The following is a 23,186-nucleotide window of genomic DNA, read 5'->3' on the forward strand; positions in this document are numbered from 1 at the left end:
CCTCAGCCCTTGACAACCATCATTCTACTCTGCTTCTATGAGTTCTATTTTTTTAGATTCCATATATAAATGAAATCATGCAGTATTTGTCTTTCTGCATTTGGCTTATTTCATTATTTGATTTAGCATAATGTTATTCAGGTGTTCTTCATGCCTGTTGTTGCAAATGGCAGGATTTCCTTCTTTTTTAAGGCTGAGTACTATTCCCCTGTATGTGGCATGTGTGTGTGTACACACACACACACACACACACACACACACACACACTTCTTTATCCATTCATCTTTCTATAGACACATACATTGATTCACATCTCAGCCATTGTGAATAATGCTGCAATGAACATGGAACAGCAGATATCTCTTCAATATACTGACTTCATTTCCTTTAGATATATGATCACAAGTCAGATTGCTGGATCATATAGTAGTTCATTTTTAATTTTTTGAGGAATCTCCATCCTGTTTTCCACAATGGCTGTACCAATTTACATTCCCACCAACAGTGCACAAGGGTTTCCTTTTCTCCATATCCTCACCAACACTTACCTCTTGTCTGAGAATGCCCATTCTAACAGATGTGAGATGATATGGCATTGTGATTTTTATTTGCATTTCCCTGTTGACTAGTGATGTTGAGCATTTTCTCATATACCTGTTGGCCATTTGTATGTCTTCTTTTAAGAAATGTCCATTCACATCCTTTGTCCATTTTTAAATCAAACTATTAGTTTTCTTGCTATTGAGCTGTTTGAGTTTCTTATATATTTTGGATAGTAACGCCTTATCAGTTGCATGGTTTGTAAATATTCTTTTCCCATTCACTCTGTTGATTGTTTCCTTTACTGTACAGAAGCTTTTTATTATAGTTTGATGCAATCCAATTTGTTTAATTTTGCTTTTGTTGGTTGTGCTTTTGGGGTCATATGTAAAGAAATTATTGTCTAGATAAGTGTCAAAAAGCTTTTTCCCTGTGTTTTCTTCTAATCATTTTACAGTTTCAGGTCTTACATTTAAGTCTAATTAATATTGGCTTGATTTTTTATATGGTGTGTGATAAAAGTCCAGTTTCATTCTTCTGCATGTGGATATCCAGTTTTCCCAGCACAGTTTATTAAAGAGACTGTCTTTTCTTCATCAAATGTTCTTGGAAGAAAATATATGGATGTATTTCTGAGGCTATCTATTCTGTTCCAATGGTCTATATGTCTGTTTTTATGCCAGTACAAAACTGTTTTTATTACTACAGCTTTGTAGTGTATTTTAAAATCAGGTAGTGTGAGACCTCTTGTTCTTTTTGCTCAAGATTGCTTTGGCTACTTGAGATCTTTTATGGTTCCATATACATTTTAGAATTTTTTTCTACTTCTGTGAAAAATGCCATTGGAATTTTGATAGAGATTGCACTGAATCTCTATATCATTTGGGTAGTACGGACATTTTCACAATATTAATTTTTCCAATCCATGAAAATGGGCTATCTTGCCATTTATTTGTGTCTCCTTCAATTTTTTTTATCAATGTTTTATAGTTGTCAAGTGTACAGACCTTTCTCTTCCTTGGTTAAATTTATTACTAAGTATTTTTCATTCTATTGTAAATGGGATTGTTTCCTTAATTTCTTTTTTGGACAGTTGTTATTAGTGTGTAAAAATGTCACTGATTTTTGAGTGTTACTTATATCTTGCAACTTTACTAACAACAATTTAAAATGTTTTAAGAATTTATGAAAATCTCACTTTGTGAAATTATAATAATTTTTGTTTAAATAAGAAAAACCTTTGTTTCCATTTTTCTGATATGCCTATAAATCTGCAGCATTACTAAAAGATTACTGATAATGATTTCACAGCTGTTCTTTCATTACAATGAGATGTATTTCAGCTACAGCTAAAGTTTTCAACTAATTTAAAGCACTAGGGTGCTTACTTTAATAGCAAATATACTAAAGTTGGAACAATACTGATATTATCATCCTGTGCAAGGATGACATGCAAATTTGTGAAGCATTTCATTAAAAATTTTTTTTTAAGTACTAGGGTACTCTTACATTACCACCACCATAGGTATATTAGTGTTCAATTTCCTATAAAGCATGTGCGTTCCACACTTTCTGGGTTGAAAATCATTTTCCCTGATAGGAGAGTCCAATCCAGTTTAGTAATTCAGTGGCTCTCCTATCCCTATATCATCTACCCCACCCCTACAGGATTCTTGTATCTACTTAGCAATTCTTTTGTCAAACAAAACTTATACAAAGTCATTTTAATTTTCTTTAGCATTTTTTACAATAAATTGTTCTTCTCTTTAAAATTCCTAGATTATACTTCTATGCCTCTCTCTTGTATTCATTTATTCAATCATTATTTCCCAAGTGTGTACTATAGTATGGACACATTTCCAATGTTTTGTACATACCCTTTTATGATCTGACAGCTGTGTTCAAACTTCCCCAGTGTTTAACATCTGTTTATATTCTCTCTATAGATTATCTACCTATCTATTCTTTCTATATTTTCCACCCGAATTGTTAGCTACTTTAACTTTTCTATATATGCATTCTCTTAAGCTTTCTCAAATTCCTCAGAAATGAGAATGAATAATTACATACACAAACATTAAGATGTTCTTTTAAAATCTGAACTCTAAAAGGTTTAATGTGTAGCCGACTGTACTGTCAGAATTTTATTCACGAGAGTGGCTTCCTGTCAACCTGTTAGGCTATAATAATTATATGAGTAACCTTCTTACTTATATAATCTCTGATCTCAGGAATATTTCTTGTTTTCTGCTGATCATTTTAAAATAGGGATTTTCTACATTTCTTGTATGTGTCTAACAATATCCAGAATCTCTTCTTTGACAATTCTAAACTTTAAAATAACAGAAAAGGAGTTCCTCTCTTGGCTTCCACTACTTTCTGTAAAGGTAAATTGTCAGCAAATCAAACACATGTAAAATGTTTGGCTTTCAATGAAATGAGAAATCAAACAAACCCTTTTATATTTACCCACATGGTTATCTTTGATACTCTGCATTACTTTATACAGATCCAGATTCCATCTGGTAACATTTTTCTCTGCCTGGAGGACTTCCCTTAACATTTCTTACACTGTAGGTCTTTTTCAGATAAATATTTCAGCTTTTATATATATGAAAAGGTCTTCTTTTTTATGGACGTAGAATTGACATACAACATTATATTAGTTTCAGGTATGCAACATAATGATTCGATACTTACACATATCACAAAATAATTACCACAATGTCAGGTTAACATCCATCACCACAAAGATTTTTTTCTTGCGATGAGAACTTTTTAGATTTACTCTTAGCATCTTTCAAATATTCAATACAGTATTATTAACTATAGTCACCATGCTGTACATTACATCCCCATGACTTATTCATTTTATAAATGGAAGTTTTTAGAAAAGCTTTTCAGTTTGTTTTCATTTTTGAAAGATATTTGAGCCTGCAGTAGAATTATAGGTTGACAATTGTTTTCTTTCAATACTTTAAAGATGCTGCACTGCTGTCTTCTGACTTGCATCATTTCCAACATGAAATGTACTGTCATTTTTAACTTCATTCCTCTTAATGTCATGTATACTTTTCCTCTGGCTGCTTTTAAGAATTTTTTTTTCTTTTTTACCATTTTATTCAATTTTATTATAATTTGCCTTGGCATAGTTTCCTTGATGTCTTTTGTGCTATGGGTTTGTTGAGCTTCATGGATATGTGGTTCTAGTTCTCTTCGAAGTTTGGAAATTTTCAGCCTTATTTCTTAAAATTATTTTTTGTGTTCCCTCACTCTTTCTTTCCTTTCAAAGATTCCAGTTACACATTTAAGCCACCTCAAACTGTCCCATAGTTCACTGATACTTTATTGATTCTTTTTTTGTCTTTTTTTCTCACTGTACTTCATTTGAGATTATTAACATTTTCTATTACTGTCTTGAGGTTAACTAATTTTTTAGTCTGAACTAACTAATCTGCTGCTAACTAGTGTACATTTTTTCATACATTATATGAATACTTGCTATTTCTAGAACTTTAATTTGTGCCTTTCTATTTGTGCTGTTGCTCTACTTAATATGCTCAATGTTTCTTCTACCTTCTTGAACATATAGAATATAGTTATAATAACTGTTTAATGTACTTTCCACTAATTCTGTCATCTGTATAACTTCTGGGCCTCTTTCTGTTGATACTTTCCTGCTCCTTTGCATACCTAGTAATTTTTTTTTTATTGAATGCTACACTCTGTGAATTTTACCTTGTTGGATTCTGGATATTTTTAAATCCTATGAACATTCTTGAGCCTTGTTCTGGGAGGCACAAATTCAGTAAGCCAAAAAATATATATATAGAAGATGAAACTAATTGAGAAAAAAAGAAACTGCCATTCACGGATGGCATAAAAGCACTTGAGGAAATTTTTTTTTTAACTAATAATAAATTAGTAGGATTAATCATTTAATTTAGCAAGAAGTATGAACCATTGGTAAAGCAAATCTTTAATAAAGACTATTATATTTCTTTACACCAATTAAAGAAAGCTAAACAATGAAAATATTTAAAAGATAACATTTTGATAGCATTAAAAAAATCAAATACTGAGGAATAAATCTAATAAAGATGTGTAAGACGTCAACATAAAAATTATAAAACTGCAGAGAGCATTTAAAGAAGCCCTAATTTAAAGGAAGCCTAAATTTACTTTCAGAATATAGTGGCCCAATCATAAAATGAAGATAAATATTTAAAGAACTACATATGAGATCTCCAAAGAGATAAAGAATAAGATCTACTTTTAAAAAAGAAATTACAAACATAGCTGTGAACCAAATTAATTTTTGTTCTTATGCCATAAATGACCATATGTAAATAATTTCAATAATAATAGTATGGCTTATAATAATGAGGTATATATATCACATGTAATCCTGTAAACCCTAAATTCTTGGTAATAGATATAAATAATATAATTTTGGTATCCACATATTACCTTATAGCCAGCAGGCCCAGGAGTAAGAAAAACTTCTTTCTGAACCAGGAAGAGAGTCCGAGGAACAGAAGAACCAAATGCACTTTTCTTTTGCTTCTTCAAGCAGGTATTGCTGAAGTTGTCAATTAAAGTATTGTTTTGGATATTATAAAACCCAGGACCTAGAATTATGAAGAATATCATATGTAAGAATAAGCACACTTTTAATTCTTTTAAACTGAGTAACTTTATTATTTATTTTATTTATTGAATGAAAGATTCTTTAACTTCTATAGTGCTTTACAACTTTCAAAAGTTTCAAACACATGATTTCATATAATCCCAAAATAACCCTTTTACTTTTCCCCACCCTTGTATTGCTCCTCCCCCCTTCCCTCTCCTCACTGGTAACCACTAGTTTGTTCTCTATATCTGTGAGTCTGCTTCTTTTTTGTTTATTCACTAGTTTGTTGTATTTTGTAGATTCCATATATAAGTGATATCATACAATTTGTCTTTCTCTGTTTGATTTATTTCACTTAGCAAAATACCCTCAAAGTCCATCAATATTGATGCAAATGGCAAAATTTCATTGTTTTTTATGGCTGAGTAGTATTCCATTGTATATATACACCATATCTTATTTATAAACTGAGTAACTATAAATGAAGTAATTTTTTTAGAAAGAATTCTCGTATATTGCTGGCAGGACTGCAAAGTGCTTTGCCATTCTGAAAAACAATTTTTCAAATTCTTATGAAGTTAAACATATACTTACCATATGACCCAGAAATCCTACTCCTAGTTATTTCCGCAAGAGAAATAAAAACAACCCAAATGTCCATTAGCTGATGAACAGATAAACAAAATGCTACACCCAAACAATGGAATAATACTCAATAATAAAAAGAAAAAATAAATGCAACAACATGAATGAACCTCAAAAACATCATGCTAAGTGAAAGACGACAAACACAAAATCCTAAATAATGTATAATTCCATTTATATAAAATTCCAGAAAATGCAAAATCATAGAAACACTGACAGTTACTTAGGGCCAAGAGTGGGGGTAGAGATTAACTGCAAAAGGACATGAGGGACTTTTTTTTTTTTTGAAACCTAGATGACCTTGGGTATGGCAATGACATTTTATTATATTTTATTTATTTTTTTTTAATTTTTATTTTTGGCTGCGTTGGGTCTTTGTTGCCGCTTGCGGGCCTTCTCTAGTTGTGGCGAGCAGGAGCTACTCTTCGTTGCGGTGCACAGGCTTCTCATTGCGGTGGCTTCTCTTGCTGCAGAGCACAGGCTCTAGGCGCGGGGACTTCAGTAGTTGTGGCATGCAGGCTCAGTAGTTGTGGCTCATGGGCTCTAGAGCACAGGCTCAGTAGTTGTGGCGCAAGGGCTTAGCTGCTCCGCGGCATGTGGGATCTTCCTGGACCAGGGCTCAAACCCGTGTCCCCTGCATTGGCAGGTGGATTCTTTACCACTGCACCACCAGGGAAGTCCTGAGAGAACGTTTTAAGAATGATGGAAGTGTTCTAAAACTTGATTAAATAGTGGTGATTATCTGACTATGTACATTTACCAACACTCATCAAAATGTACACTTAAAATGAATTATTTTTATTGCGTAAATTATACTCAGTAAAGAAGGAAGAAAGGAAGGAAGGGAGGGAGGGAGGGAGGGAGGAGGGCAGGAGGGAAATTCTTGATGCCAAAAAGTATTGAAATCTTGATGTAACAACATTAAAAATCAATTTGGAACAGAAAAAAATCACCTATCACCCAGTCTTCCTATCATAATGGTATTTAGTTATTTTAATTTTTGCCTTTTACCCTTTAGTGTACATTTATAACCAGGAATATTTTATACAGTGACAATCTGAGTGAATAACATTTTTTTTTCATTCAAAATAATACAAACAACTTTCTTTGCCATTGATAAAAGTTTTTATCAAGACATTCAAATATTTGAAACAAATATTTGTATGTTTTATAATTCAGTATTTTCAAGAAATCAGTTCCAGTGAGCAGCAATATTCATAAAATGCAATATCAAATACTTGAAAGAACACCTGATTTGGTTGTACTCATGTTATCTGGAATCTACTAAATTAGATCTGCAACTAAATAGGTATGAACCATCACTTAAATCTCATTTGTTTTTCTGGGCTTCAAGTTCCTGTCTGAAGATAATAGGAATTGACTAGATCAGTGCTACTCAAAATGTGATCTGTGAACTGCTGCCCGTCCAAGAACAATCTACAATAAAAGGAGCTTACAACTAAATGTAATTTGACTCGCTAAACATTTTATAACTAGTCTTTCTCCATGAAGGAAGCACTGTGTGGATTTACATTCTGGTGCAATCTCCTTTCTCATTGTAGGCAGGAAACAAACAAATGGGCATGAGGCTAGATGATACTTTAGGTTCCTTCTGGTTTAAAAGTGATCAAGTCATTCTACGCAGTCAAATCCTCTGTACTCCTGATACATGTAAGGTTTTTCTCAAAGAAGCTGCCCACAAACTCTTCCCAGTTTTTCAAATATTCTAGTTCTAAATTCTATTCCCCAAAAGTCTGTTGTGCCAACTCTCAGAAAACCTAAATGCCAATACATCTTATTTCTGACATCTTCCAACATTCCTCCACTGATAATGCTTGGAAAAAATATAAATAGAGAGCATAATGAAAAACTATTTGGGCCACCATTTAAGGGACTTAAAATACAAATATCTTAGATTTGCCTCTCTTCTGGCGTGAGAGGACAACATAACATTGTGACAAGTGAGCTTAAGTACTTAAATATAGGGACCTCAAGGTGTGTGCATTTCAGGTACTACCTTGTTAAGGTTCTGATTTGAAAAGCCACCCTGATCATTATAATTCACTTACATCAGAGGTTTTTTATGTTCATTTTCCAGTTATTAAGTGTAGAAATGCCCAGGAACCCCAGAGTTAGACAGTTTAGGATGCCTTCGAACAGTAACCTGCCACAGCTCTGAGCCATATATTAGGTGGTGGAATCTGTTCTATGACTGATTTGTGAGTCTAAGTCATTACTGTACACTAATATCTACATGGGAAAAAGAAAACACATGAAGCCCATTCTCACTAATTCTTAAAATATGTAAGATCAGGATTAGATTTTAGAGGTCATCATAATTAAACTTTACCCTTTAAAAATAAAATAACCTTTGGGGAATTTATAAAACTTTATTTGTAATACATTAGACCATCAAATTGAAAACAAGGCCCAAACTTAAGGAAGTTGGGTCACTCAATAAATTGATATTTTGAAATAATTTATATTTCAGATTCATGATAAACACTACTGAGCTAGGCTCATCTGGGGTAGTGCCTAGCACCTAAGACCTCTCGAGAATGGCAGTCTTAGACTAGTCAGATTTCTATCTAGAAGCTCAGGTCTCCAAAATCAATTGTTTCTATAGGGCCAGATAAATGCTGTTAAGCTTATGACTTTGCCTGAGAAGTGCTAGAATATCACGTCCACTGCATGCTATTGGAGAAGAAAGCCACCAGACTAGCCAAGATTGAAGATGTAGCAGAATAATACTCAACCTCTCAATGGCATAAATAGTAAATAATTTTATACCATGAGTACAGCATTACTGTAAGGAAAAATTACCGTGTCAAAACTTGGAGCAATGGTTTGGGGACAGGCAATGGGCCAGAAGCTGAAACAACTCAAGACTTAGAGAAATGGCCTTGAGGAGACAGTTGGTAATGGCTTAAAGAGAGTGATAAAAATGTTATGGAGGTTGGAGAAAAGATAATTTGTATTCTATAATGGCAGAAATTTTGGCAAAACTAATACTTGGGATAGTGAAGAAAACACCTAATAAAATAGTGGATTCTAGCTAAGGAAATTTCTAGGCTAAATATCAAAAGTGCCAACTAGTTGCTTTTAGCTGTGTGTGAGAAGGTATAGTTAGAAAGAGATAAGCTAAAACTGCTCAGTTTTCAAGCAGAATTTATAGGAAATAAAACGAAACCAGTATTTTCTGAGTTTGAAAGTAAAATTGTTTTTCATCCCCAGTCTCTCCACACAGCAAAAAGCTCTCAAAGCAAGAAACGCCCCGAGACCAAATCCAGGGTTTAGCTGTAAGACCTTTGTTAAGACTGCAAACAGATTTAATATGGTATCTCATAACATCTCTCAGTTAAAGAAAAGAACATCTAGGAATTTTAAGACCATATGTCATAGACCCTCTAAGCTAAAACAATAGTGCTCCTAAGAATCTAAGAGTACGGAAACACAGCAACACTAAAGGTGACCCAAAGTAGACAAAGGTTTTTCTAAGAAGTACGTGTGAGCTTGGCTTTTGTCCAGTGTATTTGATTATAAATTAATACAATAATAAACCTACAAAGTTTTAATAAGGAATGAACCAACCTGGAATGAAACAAACAACAACAGTACAAAATGCAAAGTGGCTCATAGACCCTGGATCTCCCTGGGCAGGAAGCAGGCTGAGAAAGCTGAAAACACAGCCTATTTCTTATAGAAGAGGAAGGATGTTTCAAAGGATGAAACCAAGAGCCTAAAAGGTAAAACAAAGCACCACAGGAAATCTTACTTCCAGGGAGCCCAACTGAGCCCTAACTAAGAAAATGGCAACATGTGCCTGCTTGGACTTCAGAATTGCTATAAGCCTGTGACTTCTACTGTCACTGAGCAGGACCCCATGGGGTCTTCTCAGGACAGATACCCTCACCCAATGCCCTCTGCCTGTCTCTTAACTGTAGAAAACTAGCCTCCTAGGCCTTCCCCAAGTTCCAAAGAATAAATTTAATCAGAGAAGGGAGAAAATGCAGAAAGAAAGGAAAACAGTCAAGCAAGACAAAATAATAATACTTTAGCCATTAAACAAAGTCAAGCGCTTTTAGTTCCTCCTCAAAGGCTATAGATAACATTCTGAGCCATGTCCTTTGAGCTTTTTTGCAGATACTGAAACCTCCACCAGGTGGAAGAAGTTAACTGTATGCTGCCCACAAACAGGTAGACCCCAGATCAGTTGGAAACAGAAGGTTGATGATGTTGGCTCCCGATTACCTCACAACTAACCCATCAGAAGAATGTCCATGAGCTGATCATGCACCCCACAATTCCCCTCCCTCACCCTGCCTTTAAGAACCTTTCCCTGAAAGCCATTGGGGAGTTTGGGCCTTTTGAGCACTAGCTACCTGGACTCCTTGCTTGGTGCCCTGCAGTAAATGCTGCACTTTCCTTCACCACAACCCCATGTCAGTAGATTGGCTTTACTGCACACGGGCAAGTGGACCCAAGTTTGATTTGGTAATACTGTGGGCCTCCAGTTTTCTCTCTTTTTTGAATAGGAGTTTCTAGTATTATTATCCTATCTCTCTCCCACCACTATGTGTTGAATATATGGGGGAGATAACTTGTATCTGTAGTTCACAGCTCTTCTGATAGAGAAGAGAGATATACAAGACAATCTGAAGGACCACACCCAAGAATCCCCACCTGCACCTACACCTGACTTAGATAACAAGATCCTGGTCTTTAAGATTATACCATACTTGCCTGAGACTTTGGAGGCCTTGAGAAGGCATGTAGGAAAAATGAAAATATTTTGTAGCCAGAGGGTAATCTATAGCAGATTAAAGATAGCCACAAATTCCTTGCTACCCCTGTCATTGAAAGATGAAGTTTCATGTCCTTCTTTTCAGTATAGGCTACCCTGTGCCACTTGATTGACTAACAGAAAGTGATGTCCTGGAATTTCTGAGGGTAGGTCATAAGAAGCCTTGCAGCTTCTTGCCAGGTCTCATGGAGCCCTGAGCTACCATGTGAAAAGACCAACTACCCTGGGGCAGCAATGCTTGAGCTATGCATGCACTCTGAATAACAGTCCCATCTGAACTCTGCCTTTTAGCAGTCCCACAGGTTAATGGGATATGATGGAAAAAGTCTGTTTTTTTAAGCCACTGAGTTTGTTATACATCACCAAACAACCTATGTGTTAGTCATTATACGTTATTTTTGTGTTATAGTTTTAGATTACCCACTGTATACTAGAATACACACTGAGAACACTAGAACATGTGACTGGACATCCCCAAAATAAAATTTTAACAAAACTGAATATCGTAAGTTATATTACTGGCAATGACCACATAATTAACATACATGTTCACTCACCAAGGGAAAATTAGGAAATTTATTGAAAAAAGGAAAACAATAGAAAATTACAACTAAGAGATGTGACAAGTTAAATTAAAATCTTACTAAAACTGTACATTATTTTTATCTATCTGTGTTTAGTGTAGAGGTAATGCTTAAAAAAATGTTGACTTAAAATGACAACACCACCTATAGAACAGAAAATTGTACCTTCTGGTGCATCCATTTTAAGAATATTAAGTTGCATAAAGCTAAAGAGTAGATACATATGAATTCATTGCTAACCTGGCATTTTCTCTGTCCTAGAGTCTTGTGTGAATCGAGCAGCACTTTGACCAAATGAGGTATATTTCAGTCCTGGTGTTTTCTTCAAGGGCTTGAAAGCAGTTCGAGATTCATTATATGCACCAGGGGCTGGGGTGATTGATTTCATAGGGACAAACCTCTAGTAAAGAACAAGAAAATATGCCAGTGAGAAACTACAGTACGTTTTGATATTTTGTGAGTTAAAAGCTGCTTTCTTAGTAATATAACATCTGGAGTTTATTTCTTAATTGTGTGAAGAAAATGTAGATGAGTTAAGATCTTCTATCTATCAAAACATAAAATACTTTTAGAAAAATCATCTATATATTAATACAGTAATGCATTATGTACTTTGCTAAGCCAGAAAGACTTTTCAAAGGAAGTCATCTCAATATGAGATTCAGATGATAGTGTGTGGACAATCTTCACATTTAAAATATTCTGCAAGTTAAGATAATAGGGCTTCCCTGGTGGCGCAGTGGTTGGGAGTCCGCCTGCTGATGCAGGGGACACGGGTTCGTGCCTCGGTCCGGGAAGATCCCACATGCCGCGGAGCGGCTGGGCCCGTGAGCCATGGACTCTGAGCCTGCGCGTCCAGAGCCTGTGCTCCGCAACAGGAGAGGCCACAACAGTGAGGGGCCCACGTACCGCAAAAAAAAAAAAAGATAATAAAGAAAAACTACATGATCTAACATGGTTTCTTCTATGTAATAAAATTACAAAAATTGACAAAGTTCCTCAACATACATATTCAATTAACTCAACAATACCATTAGCTACCTTAAGAAAAAAATCTTAGATTCAAGTGGTATATAAATCCACTTTAATTTATAATATTAAAATTATGATTTTATAAACTTATAATAAGCTTACTTATTATAACTTTACAATATTTAACTGATTGATATTAAATATACATGTATCTATATGTAAACTGTGAAATCTTATGAAATATAGCATTGAATAATCTATTTTTTTAACTTTTTTATTTAGAATTAATTTAAAATTTGGAACAAATTTATGAATAAAAATGATGCAGAAAATACCTGTGCAATGATTACCCAGATGCACCTGTTAACATGTTATGCCATTCACTTTTTTCATTTGCCCACTCTTTCTGTCTTTCTCTCTGTTTGTATGTCCGTTCCTCCCTCACTCTGTCTCTCTACACACACACACACACACACACACACACACACACACACAAGCACGCATATATATAGAACCATTTAATGGAAAGTTACATGTGTTGTGGCCCTTTACCCCTAAATACTTCAGTGTGTATTTATTAAAAATAGGGATATTTTCTTACATGTATTTTCTTAAATGTATCAGTGATATAAGACTTTTATCTATGTACCATTCATATTCCAAATCTGTCAGTTGATCTAATTATACCTCTATTGCATTTTTCCCCTCTAATACATAACCTAGTCTAGGCTCAGATATTGCTTTTAGCCTCCTTTCATGTAGGAACATTTCCAAAGCGTTCTTAAATACTATCTTATTATTTAAATGCTGAGTCAATGTTTTTAAATGGTAATACTCAAGCCTGGCTGCATATAGAATTACTTGAGGAGTTAAAACAAGTATTGGTGCCTGGGTCCTATTCTGGACCAGCTGAATCAATCTCTGGGAGAGAGGAAAGAAAGCAACTGGGTATCAGAATGTATTATAATTTCCCAAAATATTCTAATATGCAGCAAGAGTTGAGAACCATTATTATAAAGGAAATCTTATGTTTTAAAAATTAATAGTTGAAGACATAAGAAAATTCAATGCATTTAAATAAAATACCAGACAACTCCTTAAGTCAAGACTAAAATAACATAACATGTCTTTAATCCTATAAACATAACATGTCTTTAATCCTATAAACCAAAAATTCAGAATGTATTATAATTTCCCAAAATATTCTAATATGCAGCAAGAGTTGAGAACCATTATTATAAAGGAAATCTTATGTTTTAAAAATTAATAGTTGAAGACATAAGAAAATTCAATGCATTTAAATAAAATACCAGACAACTCCTTAAGTCAAGACTAAAAGAAGTATCCCAATAACATAACATGTCTTTAATCCTATAAACCAAAAATTGTGTTCTAAGTTCACCTTGTTAATTTCATTATTGCTTTTTTCAATCATAATCATTAATAAATCTATTCATATTCAGCTAAACACTAACACTACCCCTAGCAGGCAGTCCTGTTGGTTTTAACTCCTCCATACCTTTCACCCCAGAACCATGATTCTTTTCCTCATGGTCCTCTTAAGCAAAATTGATATCATATTCTTTTTCATTTCTGAAAATATATTTAAAATATTATAATTGGCGCCAAGTAATGTCACATTAGGACTATATATCAGATGAACAGGAATAGCATAAAAACTGAGAGTTCTAGTTGTAAAAATGGTATTTTTAAAAATCAAGGGCACACACACCATATCCCATTCCCTCACATCCATTCTGTGTAGTACCTTAAGTACTATCAAGTTGCTCAAGGCAGAAATCTGCTGTTCATTCTTGATTCTTCCTAGTCCCTCACCACAACACCTAACCCATTAAAAAGTCATGTTAACTGTGTCTCCAAAATATACCTACAATCTATTTGTCTCCAAGGAGTTGCCTCTTAAGTACAATGAAACTAAAGTAGTCATCTGAAGGTTAATAACCTTCCCAAGTTAAATAAGATAATCAGAGTTTTACATAGTACAATTGGTTAAATATCACAATGACTTGATCTGGCCACTGCGATATTATAAAGGTTTGCTAGTATTATAATGTTCTTGCCCTAGGAATATCTTAGATACCTTCAAGTCCCCTCAATATAGACCTTGGAGAACAGGAGTACTGTGAAATAGACTCTCACATCACTAATAAAGGCCCCAGTGGCAGTTTTAGATATAATTTATGGCTAGGCTCCAGGGAGCCTTCAGAACCTTCTCCAAATGATATGCATGTCCTCATAGATTACACGTCAACACTTCATATATTCATTAGTATATTTTAAAACCCAGACTAAAAACTCTTATAAGCTAAACTGAACTTCCACATAACCACATTTGCTTAGTAGACAATGTTTAATAAATAATTTCAATTTGAATATTCATCTCTGCATATTATTGTTAATATTGTAATCTTAAGTCATTTCCTTTTACCCACATTTCTGGCAATATGATTTGCCCAGGCTGCATCTGTTCCTAATTTGCTTAAATACCACTTTTCTTTTTATGATCTCCCTAACACCACTGGATTTGTTGCTGGCATCGCATTATACCTATTATACACTAAATATGAAATAACTGTAGAACATTACCCGGGATTGAGAAAGAAAAGCAGGTGATGCATCATTTACATTTGATGACATACTTTCATTCTTCTGAAACTGACTTTTAATGTCATATTTTCCTGGCCCTGGTACTCCCTAAATTACAGAAAGAAAAAAATACAAACTCTCATTAAGAAACCATCTATAGCACCTAAGGGAACAGTTGGCTAAATATCTGAACAAAAGCTACAGGGCTTTTAAGTGATATTACCAAAGCACTTCATTAAAAAGCAAGCCAGAACAAACTTAAGAGCAACAGCAACAACAAAAAAAAAAAAAAGGAAATTTTCCTTAGCAAAGCCTCCCAGGAACCTGAAAACACACTACTTGAAACTTTGCTGCCCCCTACTGATAGAGCTCAGAAAAAAATTATCTAGTTCTTCACGTGATTTAGACACTACAATGAATAAAAGTCGTTTCTATATTTCTTCCATTTAACTTTATACAACCAGCTCATCTCTAAAAAATATTTTACTGTCTTTTCAAATTTCTGTTAATCAGTAGACTGCTTTGTTTCCAACAAATAAGCTTTAGGATATATTTTATTTTAACTACAAATGTTAGATGTAAGACATTAAGCTTTTAACTAGATATTTTACAATAGATAAAAATTAATTCAGTAAACATTGGGAGTTTTAATTATCTTGCTAATAAAATGTAAATATATATAGAAGTACTATTTAGTCATCATCAAATATTTTAACTACCTTGATAAAGTACCTTTCATAGTATAAAAAAGATAGATTTAAATCTTCTGCTTCATATAATATCTCCCCTACTTTTCTATAGTTGAAAGAATTATTCCTTAATTTATGAATTAAATACTTGGCTTATAACTTGGATGTATAATGAAATTCTATCAGCAAATCCTATCACCTATATCATAACAATACAGGCAAATCCAACCATGTCACTCCACCTTCACAAATACTCTGATCCAAGCCACGATCTCTTACCCGGATTATTGTGAAATCTTCCTAACTGCCTCCCTTGCTTCCACCATTGCCCATCTTCAGTCTGTTTCCAACACAGAAACTAGTGACGGATCCAGTTAAAACCCTTGGTCAGACTGCACCACTCCCCTTCTCGAACCCATCCAATGGCTTCCAATCTCACTTCTGGCAAAAAACCAAGGTCCTTAATATGAAATGAATTTCACCCCCAGACACGCTATTACCACTCTAACCACCTATCCTACTACTCTCTCCACTCATTCACTCTGTTTCCCAAAAAGATCAGCCATATATCCACCTCAAAACCTTTGCACTTACCATTCTCTTTGCTTGGAATGTTCTCCTAGATAGCTCCAGGGCTCACTCTTTCAATTCAGTCAGTTCACTACTCAACGTTACCTTCTCAATGAGTCATTTCCAGGCCACCCAACATAAAATTTCATTGCCTCCCCCAAACAATTCCTGTCCTCTCTCCTACCTATTTTTCAACCTTATTGTTTTTTACTATCCAAAATATGATTTCCTGCAATGTTATAAGCTCCAAAAGGGCAGTTGTCTTTTTGTTTTGTTTTGTTGGCTGCTGTATCTTTAGAGTATAGAAGAGTAGCTGGGGCCTAGTAGGCGCTCAGTAAATACTTGTCAGAAGAATGGATGAATGCATGCATTGCATTTTCACTGACTATATAACAATTTTAGAGATACTTTCCTCTGGGAACTAATGTGCCCCCAAATAAGAGCATTATCCATTTCTAATTATAGTAAAATACCTATAATTATAATAAAAAATAATAATAATTTGAACAATTCTTTAGGAGAAATTCTTATACAGAAATACCTCTTCTTATAAATAAATTATATTCTAAAAATTTATGCAAAGTCCATGCTATGTTGTCTCAAATGAACAAATTTACACAATTATTTGAGAGCTGATAGAAAAGATTCACTTTGGTCATGCATGTAAGATTGTTTTTTACCTATGAACTTGTAGATAGTTACATTTAGAAGAAAAGAAACTTCTGCAAAATTCTGTGTTTATATAAACCTATGAAATATGTATCAAATACAGAAATATGGATAAATATTCAAATACATGATGGTAATCTGTTTTCTTGAACTTTTCAGATATGCTATATCTATCTTCTCTCTGTATAGGAAGGCATGATAAAAAATTATTAGCTACTGACAAACAGGAACTACTTTCCTACTGTTTTCAACAGTTGTCTAAGTGGTCGTTACTATGGAGCATAGGGAAAAGACTAAGTGTGAATAATGAGATAAGTGAATATACTTAGTCTTGAGAACTATTTTGCATAAGAGATGAAATGAAATCTTGACCCCTTCAGTGAAAACTTCCTGTTCCTTTTCTTCTGTTTTTCCATAAAGTTCCTAATATTACTGAACTTTGCTTCACTAAATAAGACAGAGCAGTAAAATCAGGTCCTTACTTCTAAAAAGTTAGACTTAGGATTTAATAAGCCAATTAAAAATAAGCTCCAAAATAGGATTGTGAGACACTGACCACTGAAAGGCAGGTCTTCGTTTATGACAATATAAAGAAGATAAAAAGACTTTACGAAGACCAAACCCTAGGCACAGGCTGAAAATGCTGTAATATTTATCCTGCTTTTCCACATTGTGATCAACAAAACACCTGCACTGATACCAACCTATTAAGTACATGGCCTCCCAGTGTCTCATCTGAGATCCGGTGAATTTTAATCTTGTTGGGCCCAGAAATCTGCACTTTGACCAAGCCTCACAGAAGATTCTCATGCACAATAAAGAAACACAGCTCAGCCAAAAAGGGGTCACTACTACAACTTTTTTTGCTAAGCACATCCATATTAAGGTAGAAGGCCCAGATCTTGAAAGTATCCTACCTTGGGAACAGAAGTTAAAGATTATTGAGGCATGTTGTTTATGGCATTTTTTCATGTGCAAGCTAATAAAAATGGGCCTGGGGCTTCCTTGGTGGCGCAGTGGTTGCAAGTCCGCCTGCCGATGCAGGGGACATGGGTTCGTGCCCCAGTCCGGGAGGATCCCACGTGCCGCGGAGCGGCTGGGCCCGTGAGCCATGGCCGCTGAGCCTGCGCGTCTGGAGCCTGTGCTCCGCAACGGGAGAGGCCACAACAGTGAGAGGCCCGCGTACCGAAAAAAAAAAAAAAAAAAAAAATGGGCCTGTCTTTAAAAACTAGGGTATAACCATTCATTTGATCAGATGGTGTGCAGGAATTAAAAGCTTCCTGGCTAATGCTAATGTGCAGTCAGGACTGAGGCCCTAAAACAGTTTAAAACTCACACTGCTGGGCCTCATCCAGGTACAGTCACTTTCCACTGGTTCCGTAACTGCCATTTTTCCCTAGAGTTTCAGAGCCCCCTTCACGTCAGTAAGGACAATAGTGACACCAGGCTGACAGGTATTTCTTTCAGATCACATTCTATCATTTAAATTCTGTAATCACATTTTTAATTTTCAAATTATCTTTCTTATTCTCTAAATATTCTTCATTCACACATGCATTATCCTCCATGTTTCTGTGGATATTAACTATAATTTTAATTATTTATGATTTTGTTCTATTATCTGTTTTCTTTGAGTTTCATTGATGTTGGCTTTTGGTTTGTTTGTTTTTGTGTTTCACATTGGAGGGTTTCCTCAAATGTCTGCCTGGTGATCCCTTGCTCTTCATTCAGACCTGAGTCCCTAAAAAAATCTGATTGAAACTTTCACACAAGAATAGACGTGACCTGAGGGACTTCCTGGTGGTCCAGTGGTTAAGACTTTGCCTTCCACTGCAGGGGGTCCATGTTCGATCCCTGATCAGGGAGCTAATATCCCATATGTCTTGCAGCCAAAAAACCAAAACATAAAAACAGAAGCAATACTGTAAGAAATTCAATAAAGACTTTTAAAATGGTCCACATCAAAAAAAAAATCTTGAAAAAAAGAACAGAAGTGAGTTGAAATCTATTGTACTTAATTATGTTGTGATGGAATCACAACTCAGCCTTTGTATTAGCAGGCCCCCAAAGGTCAGTCTTTTCTCAAGTCTGGCTGACAATTTAGGTGAGTGAGAAAGCTGCCTAGAACTCTCTCCCCATTCTGTATATAAGCTTTTACTTAAACTCTCCATTTCGTTCCTGACTTTCCTTTTTTTTTTTTTTAAGAAGATGTTGGGGGTAGGAGTTTATTAATTAATTTATTTATTTTTGGCTGTGTCGGGTCTTCGTTTCTGTGTGAGGGCTTTCTCTAGTTGTGGCAAGCAGGGGCCACTCTTCATCGCGGTGCGCGGGCCTCTCACTATCGCGGCCTCTCCCGTTGCGGAGCACAGGCTCCAGATGCGCAGGCTCAGTAGTTGTGGCTCACGGGCCTATCCCAGACCAGGGCTCAAACCCATGTCCCCTGCATTAGCAAGCAGATTCTCAACCACTGTGCCACCAGGGAAGCCCCCTGCCTTTACTTTTAATTATGAAAAATTAAAAACAAAAAAATAATGGAGAGAATAGTACAAGAAATTTCCACATACACATCACCCAAGGTCAATAATCCTCAACTCACATCCATTTGTGTTTTCTAATCCTCATAGAAGATCCTCACGCACAATAAAGAAACACAGCCTCCCCAATTCTCCCAACCTCCCCAATTCTCATTCTAATGATGCAGAGGCAAGTCTAAACTATCATATAATTTAATCAATGAATACTTCGGGATGTATCTCTAAAAAATAAGAGACTCTTAACATAACCATAAAACCATTTTTCTATCTTAAAAAAAATCAGCAGTTATTTAATTCATCTGAATTTTTATTCAGAGTTCAAATTTTTGTGACTGCCTCAAATTTATGTGTATATTAAATGTATGTGTATTAAATATAGAAATATATAAATAAATATTATACGTTTGTGCATTTTAATCAGAACCCACTTAAAGTCCATACTTATAAATAGTCAATACCCCAGTATCTCAGAATGTAACTGAATTTGGAGATAAGGCCTTTAAAGAGGTCATTAATTTAAAATGAGGTCTTTAGAATGGGCCTTAATTTAGTGTGACTGGTGTCTTTATGAAAAGAGGAAATTTGGGCACAGACGTGAGCATGCACAGAGGAAAGACCATGGGATGAAGACAGCCATTTACAAACCAAGGAGAGAGACCTCAGAAAAAAATCACTGCCAACATCTTAATCTCAGACATCTAGTCTCCAGAACTGTGAGAAAATAAATTTATTTTCTTTATGCCACTCAGTCTGTGGTACTTAGTTGACAGTCCTAGCAAACTAATAGGGGGAGGAAGCTATGACATAAGCATGGATTCAATCCATCTTGTACAACTAAAAGCCCTTCTATCTCTTTCTACAAAAACTACAAAATATAAAGGAAATATACCAGCAAAGGCTAAGAGTCGTGGTGGTAGTAATTTTGAGAAGGAAAAAATCAGCTTTACCACACTTTTAACACATATTATCATAGTTCAAAAATATTAATTGAATGGATGAGACTATAAAGATAGACTGATGAATACCATCCATAACTTTTATCCTTTCTGTATCTCTTTCAAATACAGAAGATACTTTTCAAGAACTGACATTTGCACATAATGGAATAGCATGCATATAGCACCTAACACTATGCCATGGACTTAAACTGATTATTTAAATACAGAACTCAAAATAAAAAATATTAAAACTGAGGATATTATAATGATTACCAAATGAGTTTGATGTGGTAGGATACTGAAAGAAGTCTAATTTTAAGATTTTCATTTGTTTCTACATGCTTTAGCTTCATATCTAATTTAACTGTTGCTAGTTATTCTAGTATAATTTTAACTAAGTAGCCTAATTCTAAGGCTACATCCTCCTATATCCAAACTATAATGCAATAACATTGCAGAAAAGGTGTAAAGAGAGGGGAAAATTAAGATTTTTTTATTACCATCCATTCAGATATCACAAAAAGTTTTTATTTTTGCTCAGAGGCTTTTCTTAGTCTATAAAACTCACTTCTCCACTTAACACCTCCTTAGATAATGTTTTTAGTTCTCCCTATCTGTAATCCTTCTTACAAATAAAATGAAGAAACCTTAATTCTCTATATTTACTGAGCACCGCTGTGTGGCAGGTACTATACTTTGATAATACTCCGTTGTTATCTTTAATCCTTAAAAAATCCTGCAAGAGACTATACACTAATGATGAAAAATCTGAAAGTGAAATTAAAGAAACATTCCCACTTACCATTGCAACAAAAAGAATAAAATACCTAGTAATAAACCTACCTAAGGAGACAAAAGACCTGTATGCAGAAAACTATAAGACATGGGAGGAGCTTCAAGATGGCGGAAGAGTAAGACGTGGAGATCACCTTCCTCCACACAAATACATCAGAAATACATCCACATGTGGAACAACTCCTACAGAACACCTACTAAATGGTGGCAGAAGACCTCAGACCTCCCAAAAGGCAAGAAACTCCCCACGTACCTGGGTAGGGCAAAAGAAAAAAGAATAAACAGAGACAGAATAGGGATGGGCCTTCGCCAGTGGGAGCTGTGAAGGAGGAAAGGTTTCCACACACTAGAAGCCTCTTCCCAGGTGAAGACTGCGGGTGGTGGGTGCGGGGGGAGGGGGGAAGCTTCGGAGCCACAGAGGAGAGTGCAGCCACAGGGGTGCGGAGGGCAAAGCAGAGAGATTCCCACACAGAGGATCGGTGCCGACCAGCACTCACCAGCCCGAGAGGCTTGTCTGCTCACCTGCTGGGGCGGCCGGGGGCTGGGAGCTGAGGCTCGGGCTTTGGAGGTCAGATGCCAGGGAGAGGACTGGGGTTGGCGGCGTGAACACAGTCTGAAGGGGGCTAGTGCGCCACAGTTGGCCGAGAGGCAGTCCAGGAGAAGTCTGGAGCTGCCGAAGAGGCAAGAGACTTTTTCTTGCCTCTTTGTCTCCTGGTGCGCGAGGAGAGGGAATTCAGAGCGCCGCTTAAAGAAGCTCCAGAGACGGCCACGAGCCGTGGCTATCAGCGCAGACCCCAGAGACAGGCACGAGACACTAAGGTTGCTGCTGACACCACCAAGAAGCCTGTGTGCAAGCACAGGTCACTCTCCACACCTCCCCTCCTGGGAGCCTGTTCAGCCCGCCCCTGCCAGTGTCCCGTGATCCAGGGACAATTTCCCCAGCAGAACACAGGGCGCCTCAGGCTGGTGCAACGTAACCCTGGCCTCTGCCGCCACAGGCTCACCCTGCATCCATACCCCTCCCTCCCCCCGGCCTGAGTAAGCCAGAGCCCCCTAATCAGCTGCTCCTTTAACCCCGTCCTGTCTAAGCGAAGAACAGACGCCCTCAGGCGAACTACACTCAGAGGCAGGGCCAATCCAAAGCTGATTCCCAAGAGCTGTTTGAACAAAGAAGAGAAAGGGAAATAATCTCCCTCCAGCCTCAGGTGCAGCAGATTAAATCCCTACAATCAACTTGATGAACCTGCCTCTGTGGAATACCTGAATAGAAAATGAATCATCACAAATTGAGGAGGTGGACTTTGGGAGAAACGATACATATATTTTTTCCCTTTTTCTCTTTTTGTGAGTGTGCATGCGTATGCTTCTGTGTGTGATTTTGTCTGTATAGCTTTGCTTTTACCATTTGTCTTCGGGTTCTCTCTATCCGTATTTTTTTTTTTTTAGTATAGTTTTCAGCACTTATCACTGGGGGATTTGCTTTTTGGTTTGGTCATCCTTTCTTTCTTTTTTTAAAATTACTTTAAAAATCTTTCTTAATAATTCTTTTTTGTTTTTTATTTTAATAACCTTTTAAAATTTTTACTTTATCTTTTTCTTTCTTTTTTTCTCCCTTTTATTTGGAGCCGTGTGGATGACAGGCTCTTGGCACTCCAGCCAGGCGTCAGGGCTGTGCCTCTGAGGTGGGAGAGCCAAGTTCAAAACACTGGTTCACAAGACCTCCCAGCTCCACATAATATCAAATGGCGAAAATCTCCCAGAGATCTGCATCTCAATGCCAAGACCCTCTCCACTCAACGACCAGCAAGCTACAGTGCTGGACACCCTATGCCAAACAATCAGCAAGACAGGAACACAACCCCACCCACTAGCAGAGAGGCTGCCTAAAATCATAATAAGGTCACAGACACCCCAAAAGACACCCCCAGACGTGGTCCTGCCCACCAGAAAGACAAGATACAGCCTCATCCACCAGAACACAGGCACGAGTCCCCTCCACCAGGAAGCCGACACAACCCACTGAACCAACCACAGTCAGTGGGGGGGCAGACACAAAAAACAACAGGAAGTACGAACCTGCAGCCTGCGAAAAGGAGACCCAAGACACAGTAATTTAAGCAAAAAGAGAAGACAAAGAAGCACACAGCAGATGAAGGAGCAAGGTAAAAACCCACCAGGCCTAACAAATGAAGAGAAAATAGACAGT

General features: G+C 36.2%; 1 protein-coding gene and 1 pseudogene across 1 annotated transcript in view; one reads left to right on the forward strand and one right to left on the reverse strand.

The window, feature by feature from the left end:
* The window catches only part of STPG2 (sperm tail PG-rich repeat containing 2), a 628,041-nt gene that overhangs the window by 485,604 nt on the left and 119,251 nt on the right, over nucleotides 1–23,186 (reverse strand). Inside the window, exons 6-7 of the mRNA XM_024126581.2 lie at nucleotides 11,447–11,606; nucleotides 5,004–5,171 (exon numbers count right to left, since the gene is read on the reverse strand). Of these exons, the coding sequence (XP_023982349.2) occupies nucleotides 5,004–5,171; nucleotides 11,447–11,606 (328 nt within the window). The remainder of the gene's footprint in view (nucleotides 1–5,003; nucleotides 5,172–11,446; nucleotides 11,607–23,186) is intronic.
* LOC112065708 (uncharacterized) lies at nucleotides 1,925–2,025 on the forward strand (annotated as a pseudogene).

Source organism: Physeter macrocephalus, chromosome 7 (assembly GCF_002837175.3).
Source record: "Physeter macrocephalus isolate SW-GA chromosome 7, ASM283717v5, whole genome shotgun sequence".
Classification (NCBI taxonomy): domain Eukaryota; kingdom Metazoa; phylum Chordata; class Mammalia; order Artiodactyla; family Physeteridae; genus Physeter; species Physeter macrocephalus.